This window comes from Cynocephalus volans, chromosome 9, assembly GCF_027409185.1.
Source record: "Cynocephalus volans isolate mCynVol1 chromosome 9, mCynVol1.pri, whole genome shotgun sequence".
NCBI classification, from domain to species: domain Eukaryota; kingdom Metazoa; phylum Chordata; class Mammalia; order Dermoptera; family Cynocephalidae; genus Cynocephalus; species Cynocephalus volans.
This window is the reverse complement of record NC_084468.1, coordinates 20642014-20655495: the sequence shown is the minus strand read 5'-3', so window position 1 is coordinate 20655495 and position 13482 is coordinate 20642014. Positions and strand designations below refer to the sequence as shown.

The window sequence follows — 13482 nt, the reverse complement described above, 5'->3', positions numbered from 1 at the left end:
AGTTTCCTGGTTGTGTTCCCAACTTGACTATGGTAGAAAGAAAATGAATCTAAAAAACACTCAATATTTCATAATCAGTTTCTTTTCTTTTTCCGTTCAGCCAAACCAACAACTTTATCTCTTCCTCTGACCCCCGAGTCACCAAAGTAAGTATTAAGAAATGTAACCATTTTCATAAAGGGAAGGGGGTTCTAATACATTTGGCTACAGCAACTCCATTTCAGTTTGTTTTTATAAATGTGCCATATCTTCCAGTGACCCCAAGGGTTCCCCATTTGAGAACAAGACTATTGAACGAACCTTAAGTGTGGAACTCTCTGGAACTGCAGGTAAGCCTTACATTTCACTTGGAAGTTGCGTGTGTATATGAAATATATATTAGATAGTAGAGTGTATTCTCTGTGTGATTAATGAAATTCAGAAAGAGTACAAATGAAATTGGGTAAGATGTTATCTGTAAATATTTTAAGTTGTTTACTTTAAAAAAATTAATTAAAAAATGCTGAAGAGCTTTAGAAACTTGGACTAATGAAGAGTTCCTAGACAAAGATCTGAGTTGATTGCAAATGGTTTTTTGCACTAAGTACTTTAGGTTGAGGTAGTTGAACCCCACCGGAAAGAGAATTTTAGGATGTCTGAATAGGAAATTCCTTGGCTCTGGCCGTTGCTGATAAGGGTAAAGGAACAGTAAGTTAAACAAGATGCTTTCATCCAGAACTATGGTGCCTACACGCACCATGGTTATTGTCGCTAAGTTTAATTTCACACTTAGAGTTTGCTAAATTATCTCCTTATGAAAGGTCTATTGCATGATTGCATGATTTCGTGAAGCAATAGAGTAGTTAATTTCATGGTATATATATATACAGAGTGTATGTGTGTTGTGTGTGTGTATGCAGACCAACACATATATAAATATATACAAATATGCCTTTGTATGTATATACATATATATCCACATATATTCATTTATAAATGTACACATAATTTCTTAAACACATGCATACATACATAATGTTTCTTGAATAAATTACAACTTACATATATATGATTAGAAGTAACTTTTGTGTTTGTATATTACGCAGTAGAGACCTACTTATTTGACCAGTGGGGAACAGTAATTGGTGGGTTTATTTTAAAAGCTGATTCAAGCATATACAATTTTGTTATTTTACTTTCACTTAAAACATATATATGTACACTCAAATGTCACATTTTTGGTAGAAGACAGAGACATTCACCTTGAGCTTAAGTGTGCTAACTGGTGACCCATTCATCTTTCTTGCACAAACCACTCTAATGATATATCATAGATGGCATCCACTTTTCATTTTTTGCTCTTTGAAGAAAAAGAATTACAGGCATTTGTATAATAGTGTGAATGAAAATCTTTCTAGATTTTTATAATTTTTCCCAATGTTTTTCAATACCACCCATCCACACTTAATTTGACAGCTCTTCTTGTAGTGATGCATCTTTATATGGGTCTTTTTATAGAAATGACTTTTCATACTCACATTTCATTCATTTATGTAACATTTTACTATCTTATAAAATTTCAATTATCAATACAATGAATATTAACTGATTTGGGAAAGTAAACTACTGTGGTTCTTGGTATCAACTCAGTAGAAAGGAATTTAATAACTAGGAGTGTTCAGAGTGTAGTAGGCATTAGTCAGTTACTCTGTTTTGAAGAGGGGTGAGAGAGCTTCCTTTGTATACACAAGTACTGAGCTTTCCATTAAGTAAACACTTTTTATTCTCTGATTATAAGTAATACAACCTTACTACAAAAAGTGTCAAAAATATAAACTAGTAGGAAAAAATATTCATAGTTTGGGAAGTCACATAAAAATTATTTAATCGTATTTCTGTTGTTATATGTTTAGGTTGTTTTAAAGTGTTGTTATTTTGGGATAGCACAACAGTGGACATCTTTGTTCATAAATGTTTAACCTTATTTTTTCAAAATAGATTCCTAATAGTTATTAATGCTGAAAATAAGGCTATAAATATCTTGGAGGTATCTGATACACACACATACACACACACACACACACACACACACACACGCACACACACACGCACATTTCCTTCCAAAAAGGGTAATTCTATTTATAGTCTCATTATCACTGCATGGATATACTTGCTTTATTACATCTTTGCTAGCATTGGGTATCTTTGTTTTTAAAGTGTTATTCTAATCTATATATACAAACATATCATTTAGATTGCATTTATACTATTAGTGAGATTATAGTATAATAAAAAAAACATTTTTTTTTTTTATTCTCCTTGGCAGAAGTTTGGACATTTCTTGTTGTTGGTAGATAACTAGTTTGAAAAAACACTTACAATTTTTAAAAGTTGATAGCTCATCTATTGAAAGGCAGGTAGTGATTTATAAAAGGTACTTTTTTGTTAATACTAGGGATACCTAAAATTGCATACCGTGGATTTATTTCTGTCAGTGAATCAACATTCATCTTAGTTTACATATTTTCTTCTTGGTACTGTTGAAAGATTAATGGGTACAATGGAAACCAATTTACTAATATATTTTTTATAACTGCTTTATGCTGGCAATGTGGTTGGTCCTGGTGGGTCTTCAGGAAGTGTAAGATATAGAGTCCATGTAAAGTATGTAGCATAGTAGTTGACCATAGTAGGTGCTAAATAAATGTTCTTGTGTTTAAGACATTGGCTTATAGTTTGTTGGGAAAATAACACATATTGATAAGTAACATGGATGGAAAATATTATTTATTCTATGTAATGTTTTGCCACCTTCTAAGAAAGTTGCACCTAGAAGGTGGTTTTTAGTTTGTTGAGCATGATGGTAATAACTGTGAAGATGTAAATAGGAGGAGCTGAGGTAGAGCTAAATTGCATTGCATAAGAGAAGGAATTTAGAACTCTGTGAAAACAAAGAGATGAAGAGGAACTTGGGGGATGCTGGAGGAGGCTGGAAGGTGAAGTTTGGAATGTAAGGCAGTCAGGGGGGAAATTGTTTTATTTGGTCTTTTGTTTTTGTACTTTTTTTGGATGGAGATATTCTGGGTTTGAAATGCTATGTAGTATATGATGCCTATGATCTCCATCTCCTCTAAAAATCTTTGATAAAATTTGTTGCTTAGTGTTTAGAGGATGTGACAAACACTGATGGTAGCTCAAGAGAATCATAAAGGGAAGCAAGGAGCTATCAAAGGGAACACTGTAATATGGCTTCAAATTAAAGACAATGGTTGTGCAAAAGATTTTTAAAAAATTTAAAGACTGTTCCAGGACTGAAAGAAACATTAAGGCAATCCCATTTCTTAGTGAATGACAGAGGTGATCCATGGAAAGGAGTTTGGAGGAAACTGAGCTCTCCATAAAGAAGGCAGGAAATCAGAGATGCTTTTATGACAGTGAATTTGACATGGGTGTTGAAATCAGTAAGGAATGACAAAATGGAACACACACTTTTCCTGTTTAATCTTTTGATTGCTAAGACTCTTTTCAGTATCCTTGATCTTTTCTCAGACTACGTTTCCTCAGCTTTAAAAGTCATATTCATAACTACCAAGTGCAATTACTGGTTCAAAGGACTAAAATATTGGTTGAAATATAAAATTGCCAGTATTCAACCATTTGACATACAAAAATGGCAATTCCATATGGTTCAACCTGAAGTAACAACATTAATAAGCAGGAAAGCTCCAAATAAAAGTTGTCTATTATGATGTTTTAAAAGCAGACAGCATAGCTCAGTGAAATAGTAGAAAACCTAGGCTTTGATGTTGGACAAACTTGCATTCTGGATCTACTCCCATCTAATGTACAGCCTTGGTCAATATACTTAACTTCTGTAAGACTTAGGATCCTTATGCATCAAATGAAGAGAATGACAGTTACCAACATCTCAGTACTGGATCACTGTGAGAGTTAAATGAGATGGAACATGAGTGCCAGCATATTATAGAAGTATTCAATACATATCAGACTTAATTACTAATTCTGAGTTAACTTCATCTACTGAGGATCTTGTATTTTACTTCTTACCTTTTCAACTTTTGACTCTCTTCAACTGTTCCTTTTTACTGGCCTTGCTGCTATATCCTCTTTGGAACCTCATACATAAAATTATTCGTTATTTTTTTGTGGCAATCCTCCACCTTTCTCACAAAATTAAAACGATATTACGTTGGGTGTAAATGTGGGATTTACCAAGTCAAGGTAGAAAAATAACTTCTTTGATATTTTCTCAACAACTGCTACTTCTATTACTACAAATTCTAGCAATTAGGCACTCCCTAATAGGCACTTTACATATATTATCTTTTTAACACCCTGCCCAGTTAATTGTTGAGCTAGATGTTGATATCAGCCATGTGGTGAACCCTGGGTTCAAAGCAGGTCTGTCTAACTAGAGATTATGTCTCCTTCCTGAAGCCTGAATTTAAAAGATAGTAGTTGACATCTGTTATGTTAAATAAGTTTCATTTCACTTGCCAAGTGTCATTGACTGGTATGAGCTGCCAGGAGAATTGTTTTGAGAAGGATTTCAGAGGCCAAGTTTGTACTCAGTGGGAATGTCATGATCAATTAGTAATGTCTGCCATAGGTGCAGCAGGTGGGTAGAGAGGATAGAATCAGCATTTGATTTGTTGATCTTTGTTCTACCTGCTGATTCTGTTTGGTTGTGGCAGAGGAAGGGATCAATCTGTTGCCCAAGCCTTCTGGTGTCTTCTTTTTCTTTACTCTCACAAATTTTAGTGAAATTTTCCAAATGTTTAAGTGGAAATGTAAAGAGTCAACAAAATTCTAAGACCTCCAGAATAATGCCTCTGCCCCATCTGCAGTGTCTTTGGGAAACAGGAGGGATGCAATAGGAAGTTTGCTTTATTAGGTATTGCCAGCTGGTTTGACTTCTTTGTGAATGTCCTAAACTGGCTCATTTTGGCTGATAAAAAAAACTCTTTTCTTTTACAGGTGTAAAAACTAATTTGATTTCAGAATAGCTGTTAGTAAAGCAAGATGAGAGAAAAGAGAATGCTCTTTTGGCAGAAGGCATTTAAATCTATTGCATATGGGGATTTTCGGAGTGCCACCCTTTTTTGTTTCTGAAATGGAAATGGAAAAGCAATGTCAGCTCAACAAGGTGATGGTTTTAAACACAAAACCTGAAGGAATTTGGTTAGGAACCAAAGTGACTGACTCAAAAATTTCATGTATATGTATATATAAATTATTTTTATTGTTATTACTGTAAGCATTGTAAAATCAATACAACTATTTTGTATCTGATTAAGTAAATCAGTTTGAGAAGAGAAAAATCAGAAGTCTCATTACCCTAACACAACTAGGTCTTAGCATTATTTTCCTTTATTGATACATGTTTTTCCATGTGATTTTAATCACAGTGGATGTGTGATTTGATGTTACTTATTTCTCACTAAATGTTTTCCCATGGTTTATGTCAGCATTTTAGCAAAATTGCAATTAAGAAAAAAAGAAAAAAAAAAACATTCAGTGATAAATTAATTTATAACTTTTTGTTCTCCTCTAGGTAAATTTTTATACTGTCTTTTTTGGACTTCCCATTTAAAATTTCATTTTGCTGGAAGGAATACTGACAAACAGCATAAATTTGCTGTACATTTTTGTACTTGTTTTGTGTGTGACATGTCTTTGGGAAAACAGACCAAAGAAAATATGAGCAGTAGTTGGTAGTTTAAAAAGGAAAACCATAGCATCAGAGAACTAGAAAGTAATTTTTTCAGGTCATGTAATCAATTCCTGTGCCTGAAGAATCCAAGAAAGGGAAACTCAACAAATTCTCTTTATAGCCCATTTCAATGTTTGGCAACTCTTACTGTCAGGAATTGCTTCCATATTTCAACCATATCCTTCCTTTTCTGTTTTCAATCTCATTCTTCTTGACCCAATGTCTATAACAATAGTTCCCTTGTTCCTCAGTTTTCTTTTCTAAAATTGGGACTGCTCCATTTCTTTTAAGCCAAGGATAACAAAGTAATTTCCTCTCCCACATCAGCTTTGGGGTTTGGTGGTAGATACCTGGAATGCCAGGTCTTCTCTGTCCCTGCCCCAGCTCTGTGGGAAAGTACACCAGGGCCAATTAATCATATCTTCATCTTCCATGAGCAAGAGTTGGGGAATTAGGCACATGTCATAGGAATGTTCTGCAAAGCCAGCTTGTTCCTCAGTAATCAAGGGTGATATAAGAAATACTTAAAAAGCAGTAAAGGCAGGGCCCTCGCTGTCAGAGTGGACTGATGCCTGCCAGAGGACCAGAGTAGGAGGACGCTCTGCTGTGCCAAGTGTTAACGCTTTAGTTGCTGGATCTTGTGGAGCTCCAGTGAATCCTATGGAAGTGAGGATGAGGGGTGTGGGGGGCACTAGAGGAGCTTCTTTCAACTAAGTATTTTCACAACTGGTGTAGAGTTAACTGTTGACACCGAGTGAATTGGTATTCCCTATGCTCTCTTGAAACCCACTTGAAGTTCTTGAGGCCTAAAATATGAGTTGGACAAGTGACACACCTTTCTTTGAGGAGTCTTCCTATTTTGGTGAGGTTTTAAACAAATTAGAAACTCTTCTCCTTATTCTTTTCCTTCAAGTACCTGAATTGGTGTGCAACACGAGCAAAATCCCACTGTTAAATAAAATCATAAGTAAGTTGCAGATTTAACAGTGGATTCTGTAAAATATTATAAACTATTCCAAAAAAAATTAAAAAGTCCTGCTGAAGTCATTGGGTAGATAGTGAAAGCACAAGAAACAGAGCAAAGGACTCAGCATTTATCAGTCATTCAATTAAACAAACAAAACCCCAAAAGGACTCCTGAAAGAAAATTGTTTATAGCGCATAATAAAAAACAAAACAAAACAAAACTTGGCTTGAACTTTTTTTTAAATAAGAGGTCCATTTAAAAAGACTGTAGAGTGTGTACCACTTCTCCCAGATTTGCTGTGCCGAAGTGCGTGAGTGTGAGTGATGTAGGGGTACTTGTTTATTATAGAGCACATTTCAATGCAGTAATCATAAATATTGCTAAGGTTGTGCTCTGTTGAAATATGACCTACATACTCTTGATTGTTTGTGTTACGTGATTTGTCTGACACCCATTACATTCCGGGTAATAGCAGCCGTTTGTTGCTCTGCACAGCAGGCTCTTTTGACAAAAGAAAATAGGCAGCAATAAAAAAGCTATAGTCTGAATTACATTCTGCACAGAGCTGCACTGCTGAGAGTTTGTGCAAGTGTGTTAACAATGCTCTGAACTGCCTCTTGTCAGCCTTCAGCCTGTAATGGCCATCTGTCCTCACATAAATCTGTCAAAACCTGCTAAGTTCAAGAGAGAGCACGGAATATACCTTGTACTGTCAACACCAAACTGTACACATTCCCCAGAAAATCAACACACAGGAAATAATCCAGAGGTTATGGAAGGCATTAGCACTGTTGATTTAGGCTGGTGGCCTGAAATCAAGAGTCTGACGATTAGTGGGAAGATGAGCAAAAGTGGTGGCATTAAGGGATTGAGTATTGACCTCCCTTCTACTGCAGGGGGGACAATTCTGGATAGAGCGGGTGAAGTTAGAGAAATAGAACTAGTTTTGCCTGACCCATCAGCAGCTCTTAAAAGTTTGACACTATGTTAAAAGGAAAAAAAAAATGCTGTGTGCACTTTGGTTTGGTTTGGTTTGGGTCTCAACTATCTCTGGAAATAGATTTTCAGTTAGGCACTTGGATACAAAGTCTTGTCATCCATGAGATTTCTCAGTCTTACTGTAAGATATTCTCTGATTGAAGACATTTCAGTAAATAGTAAAAAGTTTAGTAAACTTTGTAAATTATTTCCTCCTACTCACCTACTCACTAGTTCTAAAATATTTTCCATTCAATAATCAAGTATTACTTGTTTCAACAAGGGATGCCATCAGAAATTTACAGCATGATATTTTCACTCATAGGGCATAATTGGTTGTCTCTGAATATTTTTGGAAATTCTAAGCATATCTGCAAGAGCATATACTTACTTCAAATTAGAAAGAATTGCCTCCTTATTAAATTGAACCGTGAAGTCCTTGGGGACTGAGTCCCTGCAATATCAGCATCTGGCGTAGCGTCCAGCGCATGGTAGTGGGTGTTCAATGAATGTCTGTTCGGCGGCCACATGGTGGCTACATGTGAAGAAGGTAAGGGCTTTGTACTCAACTCAAAGGAAGTATAATCAGGGTGCCACCATTCCCAGGAACAACTTGAGAACCAGTTGTTAAAGGGATAATAAGCTTAGGTATGAGGACAAGGGTTTCAAATTTTCAAGACTAAAAAAAATTTCTATATTTAAAATCCCTAGACATCTGAGTTATTTTTAGAACTAGTCTCTCTTTAATGGTGGCCTAATTTGGCATTTCTGAAGTTTAGAGTTTCTTTTTATAAATCTAGAATGTCAATCAAAATATGAGTACCTTGAGAGTACAAAGTATTGTGCTGCCAGAGACACTCTGAGGCCGTGATTCTCCACATGTGGTCCGTGAACCAGGTCATTAAAAATGCTTAACCAGCTTCCTAAGTGATCCTTGGAAGGCTGAATTGTGAGACCCACTATTAAAGGAGAATCTAGAAGAAGAAAAATAAAAATGAGAAAAAAAAATTTTTGCAACAAATAAGCCTGAGCAACATCCCCCAAAGAGTTTAGAACCTATTTGGACAAACAAGATATAATTCACATTCAGAAAGAAATAAGCAAGAGTACATAGCAATGTCTAAGGTTCAAGTGATTGATCTTGACAGTAAATTATTAAGTGTATTAGCCTGTTTTGTGTTGCTATAACAGAATACCTGAGACTGGGTAATTTATAAAGAAAGTAGGTTTATTTGGCTTGCGAATCTGGGGCAGCTGCATCTGGTGTGGGCCTCAGTCTGCTTCTACTTTTAGCAGAAAGTGGCAGGGAGCTGATGGTTCGAGCAGATCACATGGGGAGAGAAAGCAGGAGATGAGAGAGGGACGGAGGGGGTGAGAGAGAGAGACGGAGAGAGACAGAGAGAGACAGAGAGAGAGAGAGAGAGAGAGAGAGAGAGGAGGTGCCAGATGCCTTTAAACAACCAGCTCTCCTGGGAACTAATAGAGTGAGATCTCACTCACTACCCCCATCCCCCAGGGAAAGCATAAATCCATTCATGAGGGATCTGCCCCCATGACTCAAACAGCTCCCGGCACTGCCACATTGGAGATCAGATTTCCACATGAGTTTTGGGCAGGACAACACTTCCAAACTCTATCATTAAGGAAGTAAAAATTAGGCTAAATTGAGGTGATTCAACACAGCACCCCACAGATATGTACAATCAATGATATGTCAATAAAAAATTAAATAAATACATAAATTGGAGTGATCATGAAAAGATTTATGGAGTTATATTTTGGGATGTTGAACGTCATTTCCTCTAATTCAAGGGCTACCTCATTTGCCATATTTGACTGGTATTTACTCAGCAAAGAGAAATTATTCATCATCAGTTGTTTATGCATCTTAGGCTCCTATGAGGAGTATTTGAGAAAGTGCCATTTCTTTACTGTGAGTTAGTATCTTTAAATTTGTTGTAGTAGTCATTGAACGTGGCGTGTGGTAGAAATCAGTATGTATGAATGGGACAGTGCACAAGGTAAATGAAACAAGAAAAAAGAGAGAGAGAGAAGAAAAGATCGACCATATAGGGATTTCTTAGACTGAATAAAAGACCTAATCATGTATGAAAGAGGAAACAAAGGAGTGTGTGTCAGTGGCACAGGTGTTTCATCCAATAATATGTCACCCCCCTTTTAGAAAGTGATGGAGGCACACAAAAGTGACGGATAGCAAAGGCAAGCTTTTCTGAGACTCAGGTGTGGCATGAAGGGAAGGCAGTGTCCCCTTCTCTTTGAGTCTACATTTTCCTGTCTTTCTGAACTTTTCTGGGAGGGAATTCCAAAGTCAAACCACGTAGCATTTTCGTACTCTTACTTTCCTCTCTTAGGGAGAATTAGCTGCGACTGATACAAATTGCTAAGTACTGATGTAAAATACTTTATTTGAGGGAAAACATCCATCTCTTCCATCTCTTTATTGTAAAGTAGAAGAGTGAGACAGTGTCTTCCTCTTCATGTCAGCATTTCAAGTGGCTTTCTGTGACCTACTTGATTCTTGATATCTATTTTTTTTTTCCAGCAAGGTAGAATTTTTCCTTGAAACGTGCAGTTGCCTTAAGTCTCACCCCAGGCTTGTTAGTGGACTTGAAGTTCTTTTTGCTGACTAGCATTCACCCATCCTCCTAAATAGAAAGTGTATTGTAAACGAAAATGTTCTGTTGTAAGCAGAAAGTCATCTGAACTCCATCCTGCCCCTCTTCAAAGTTCCTTGGACTCCAGAGCCATTTTTCAATGATTCTCCCTCAGCACAAAGGGATGAGTGGGACTTGCTCAGGGGTGAAATGTAAGAGGTAACTACTATGCTTCATAGACTCTCTCACAATGGCTTTTGAGGGAATTTTCAGCCTTTCTGCAGAAAAGCAAGAAAGACAACCACTGATGGGTAATCACCTTTCTTCCTTTATTTTTTTACTTATTTAATTAGTTTGTTGCTGAAGGTTGGATTCATTTCAATCCCTCAGTCTCGTAACCCTGACTGGTGGTGTATTCTACATAAAATAGTCCACTGGCACTGCAGTATTTAGTGTTACTGTTCACTTAGGTTTCTGTTGCAGAACCATATTTTAGACAGAATGTATTAGTTATGCTTACAAGAATGTATTATACCTACATTAGCCATGGTTTACTAAGTTAATGAACTGTGGAGACGAAGAATCATTGCCATCTAGTTGCACAGTTGCTCCAGTTCCCCGCATTCATCTGTTGTATTTTATTGAACTTAACTTTGAAGCTGCCTATGTCATTCTCATCCACCCCACATTTACTGTCATCCCATTTTTTTTTTTTTTTTATGTCACTTGATTCTTTGGCTCCCAGGGTAGATTTCCTTATTTGGAAAAGGAACCCTGAGCTGCTTGTATCCTCCACAATGTTCTTTGCAGACAAATGCCACTAAAGCTACTCTTTGACTCCCGAGTCCCATTGCATTAATTTCTCATAAAGCAGCCTATGTGATACCCTTGAAAATGGGAGCTTTGGTGATGCCTTGTCTGTGGAGGCCAGTGGTGACACATTCATGTTTTCTGGGAAGCAGGATTTGTTAGCATTGGTGTTTGAAATACAAAATATCACAGTTCTCGCTGCTGCCTGGCATTGTGGATCCATCTTTTCTTGGTGACAGAGGCTTAGGGGAACAGTCAGTTTTTCAGGTTTTGTCATGAATTTAGGTCCCTTCTTCTTCACTCAATTTTAACTCTTGTCCAAAATCTTGGGAAAGTTAGGAAGCGTGTTCCGGCATTTAAGAACATCTCTGTCCTTTTTCTTTCTTCCTTTTTATTTATTTTTTCTTTTTTTGCCTTAGGCCTAACTCCACCCACAACTCCTCCTCATAAAGCCAACCAAGATAACCCTTTTAGGGCTTCTCCAAAGCTGAAGTCCTCTTGCAAGACTGTGGTGCCACCACCATCAAAGAAGCCCCGGTACAGTGAGTCTTCTGGTACCCAAGGCAATAACTCCACCAAGAAAGGGCCCGAGCAATCCGAGTTGTATGCGCAGCTCAGCAAGTCCTCAGTGCTCACCAGTGGACATGAGGAAAGGAAGACCAAGCGGCCCAGTCTGCGGCTGTTTGGTGACCATGACTACTGTCAATCAATTAATTCCAAAACGGAAATACGCATTAATATATCACAGGAGCTCCAAGACTCTCGACAACTAGTATATAAACATGCCTCCTCTGATTGGCAGGGGCAGATTTGTTCTTCCACAGATTCAGACCAGTGCTACCTGAGAGAGACTTTGGAGGCAAGCAAGCAGGTCTCTCCTAGCAGCACCAGAAAACAGCTCCAAGACCAGGAAATCCGAGCCGAGCTGAACAAGCACTTCGGTCATCCCAGTCAAGCTGTTTTTGATGACGAAGCAGACAAGACCAGTGAACTGAGGGACAGTGATTTCAGTAATGAACAATTCTCCAAACTACCTATGTTTATAAATTCAGGACTAGCCATGGATGGCCTGTTTGATGACAGCGAAGATGAAAGTGATAAACTAAGCTACCCTTGGGATGGCACGCAATCCTATTCATTGTTTGATGTGTCGCCTTCTTGCTCTTCTTTTAACTCTCCATGTAGAGATTCCGTGTCACCACCCAAATCCTTATTTTCTCAAAGACCCCAAAGGATGCGCTCTCGTTCAAGGTCTTTTTCTCGACACAGGTCGTGTTCTCGATCACCATATTCCAGGTCAAGATCAAGGTCCCCAGGCAGTAGATCCTCTTCAAGGTAAACTTTGTCAAAACCCACCCAGTGCATAAAGTATTCCCAGGAAGTCAAGAAAAGTATTCAAAATCCAAAGCCAGCCCAGCCCCTCACCATTGCCTTCTGAATGCCACGCTGCAACTAACAAGAATGTTGTTACACATACATCCCTTCCTGTGTTCTCTTAAATCTGTCAGCCCTGAGCACAGTGCCTTGAGCCAGTCAGATCAGAGAGAGCAATTTGTAAGAAACTTGCTCATCTAACTTTTTCCATTACCTGGAGAACTGCCCTGTATCAGGATAGTTGAGATCCATGCAAGATAAAGCTGACAGTCTACCAGACCTGGTGCTCTGTGTTAACATCAATAAGAGATGCTCAAAGAGAACACATCACTCCCAGACTTTTGAGCTGACTAGATGATCACACACTGTCACTGGGAGATCTCACTAGTAGCTAGGAAGAAAGAAAAGCCGGTTTATGTAAGACGGTGTTCCAGAGGATGTTCCATAGTGCTGATAAACTTGGATTAAGTGGCAGTTGCAAACGCCATTTTTGTTTTTCTCCTCTCTCCCAGATCCTGCTACTACTACGAGTCAAGCCACTACAGACACTGCACGCACCGAAATTCTCCCTTGTATGTGAGATCACGTTCAAGATCGCCCTACAGCCGTAGGCCCAGGTAATGAGGCATGCCGTTGTCCCTCGTCTCTTTTTGTCCCGTCTTTTAGATGACAAGATATTATCTAAGACTCTATGTCCCTCCCCAAATTATTATTCATTTTGCTTGTGCAAATTGAGGTGGTTGACTTAATGATGAAGTTGTGTTTCCCAGGTATGACAGCTACGAGGAATATCAGCACGAAAGGCTGAAGAGGGAAGAATACCGCAAAGAGTATGAGAAACGGGAGTCTGAAAGGGCCAAGCAAAGGGAGAGGCAGAGGCAGAAGGCAATTGTAAGCAGCTCACAGCTAATTTTCACTTTCAAGGAGGGTTTCTTTTCCTCTGTGTGCTTTTTTTTTTTTTGATTGGTAGACTAGAAAAAAGTAAAGCTAAGGCTTTGTTAGATATAGGCAATTTTCAGCCTTTT

At 37.8% G+C, this 13482-nt stretch overlaps 1 protein-coding gene across 1 annotated transcript in view; it reads left to right on the top strand.

The window, feature by feature from the left end:
• Positions 1–13482, top strand: part of PPARGC1A (PPARG coactivator 1 alpha) — a 92556-nt gene that overhangs the window by 62484 nt on the left and 16590 nt on the right. The window contains exons 6-10 of the mRNA XM_063107644.1: positions 101–146; positions 256–329; positions 11503–12418; positions 12970–13074; positions 13228–13348. Coding sequence (XP_062963714.1) covers positions 101–146; positions 256–329; positions 11503–12418; positions 12970–13074; positions 13228–13348 — 1262 coding nt within the window. The remainder of the gene's footprint in view (positions 1–100; positions 147–255; positions 330–11502; positions 12419–12969; positions 13075–13227; positions 13349–13482) is intronic.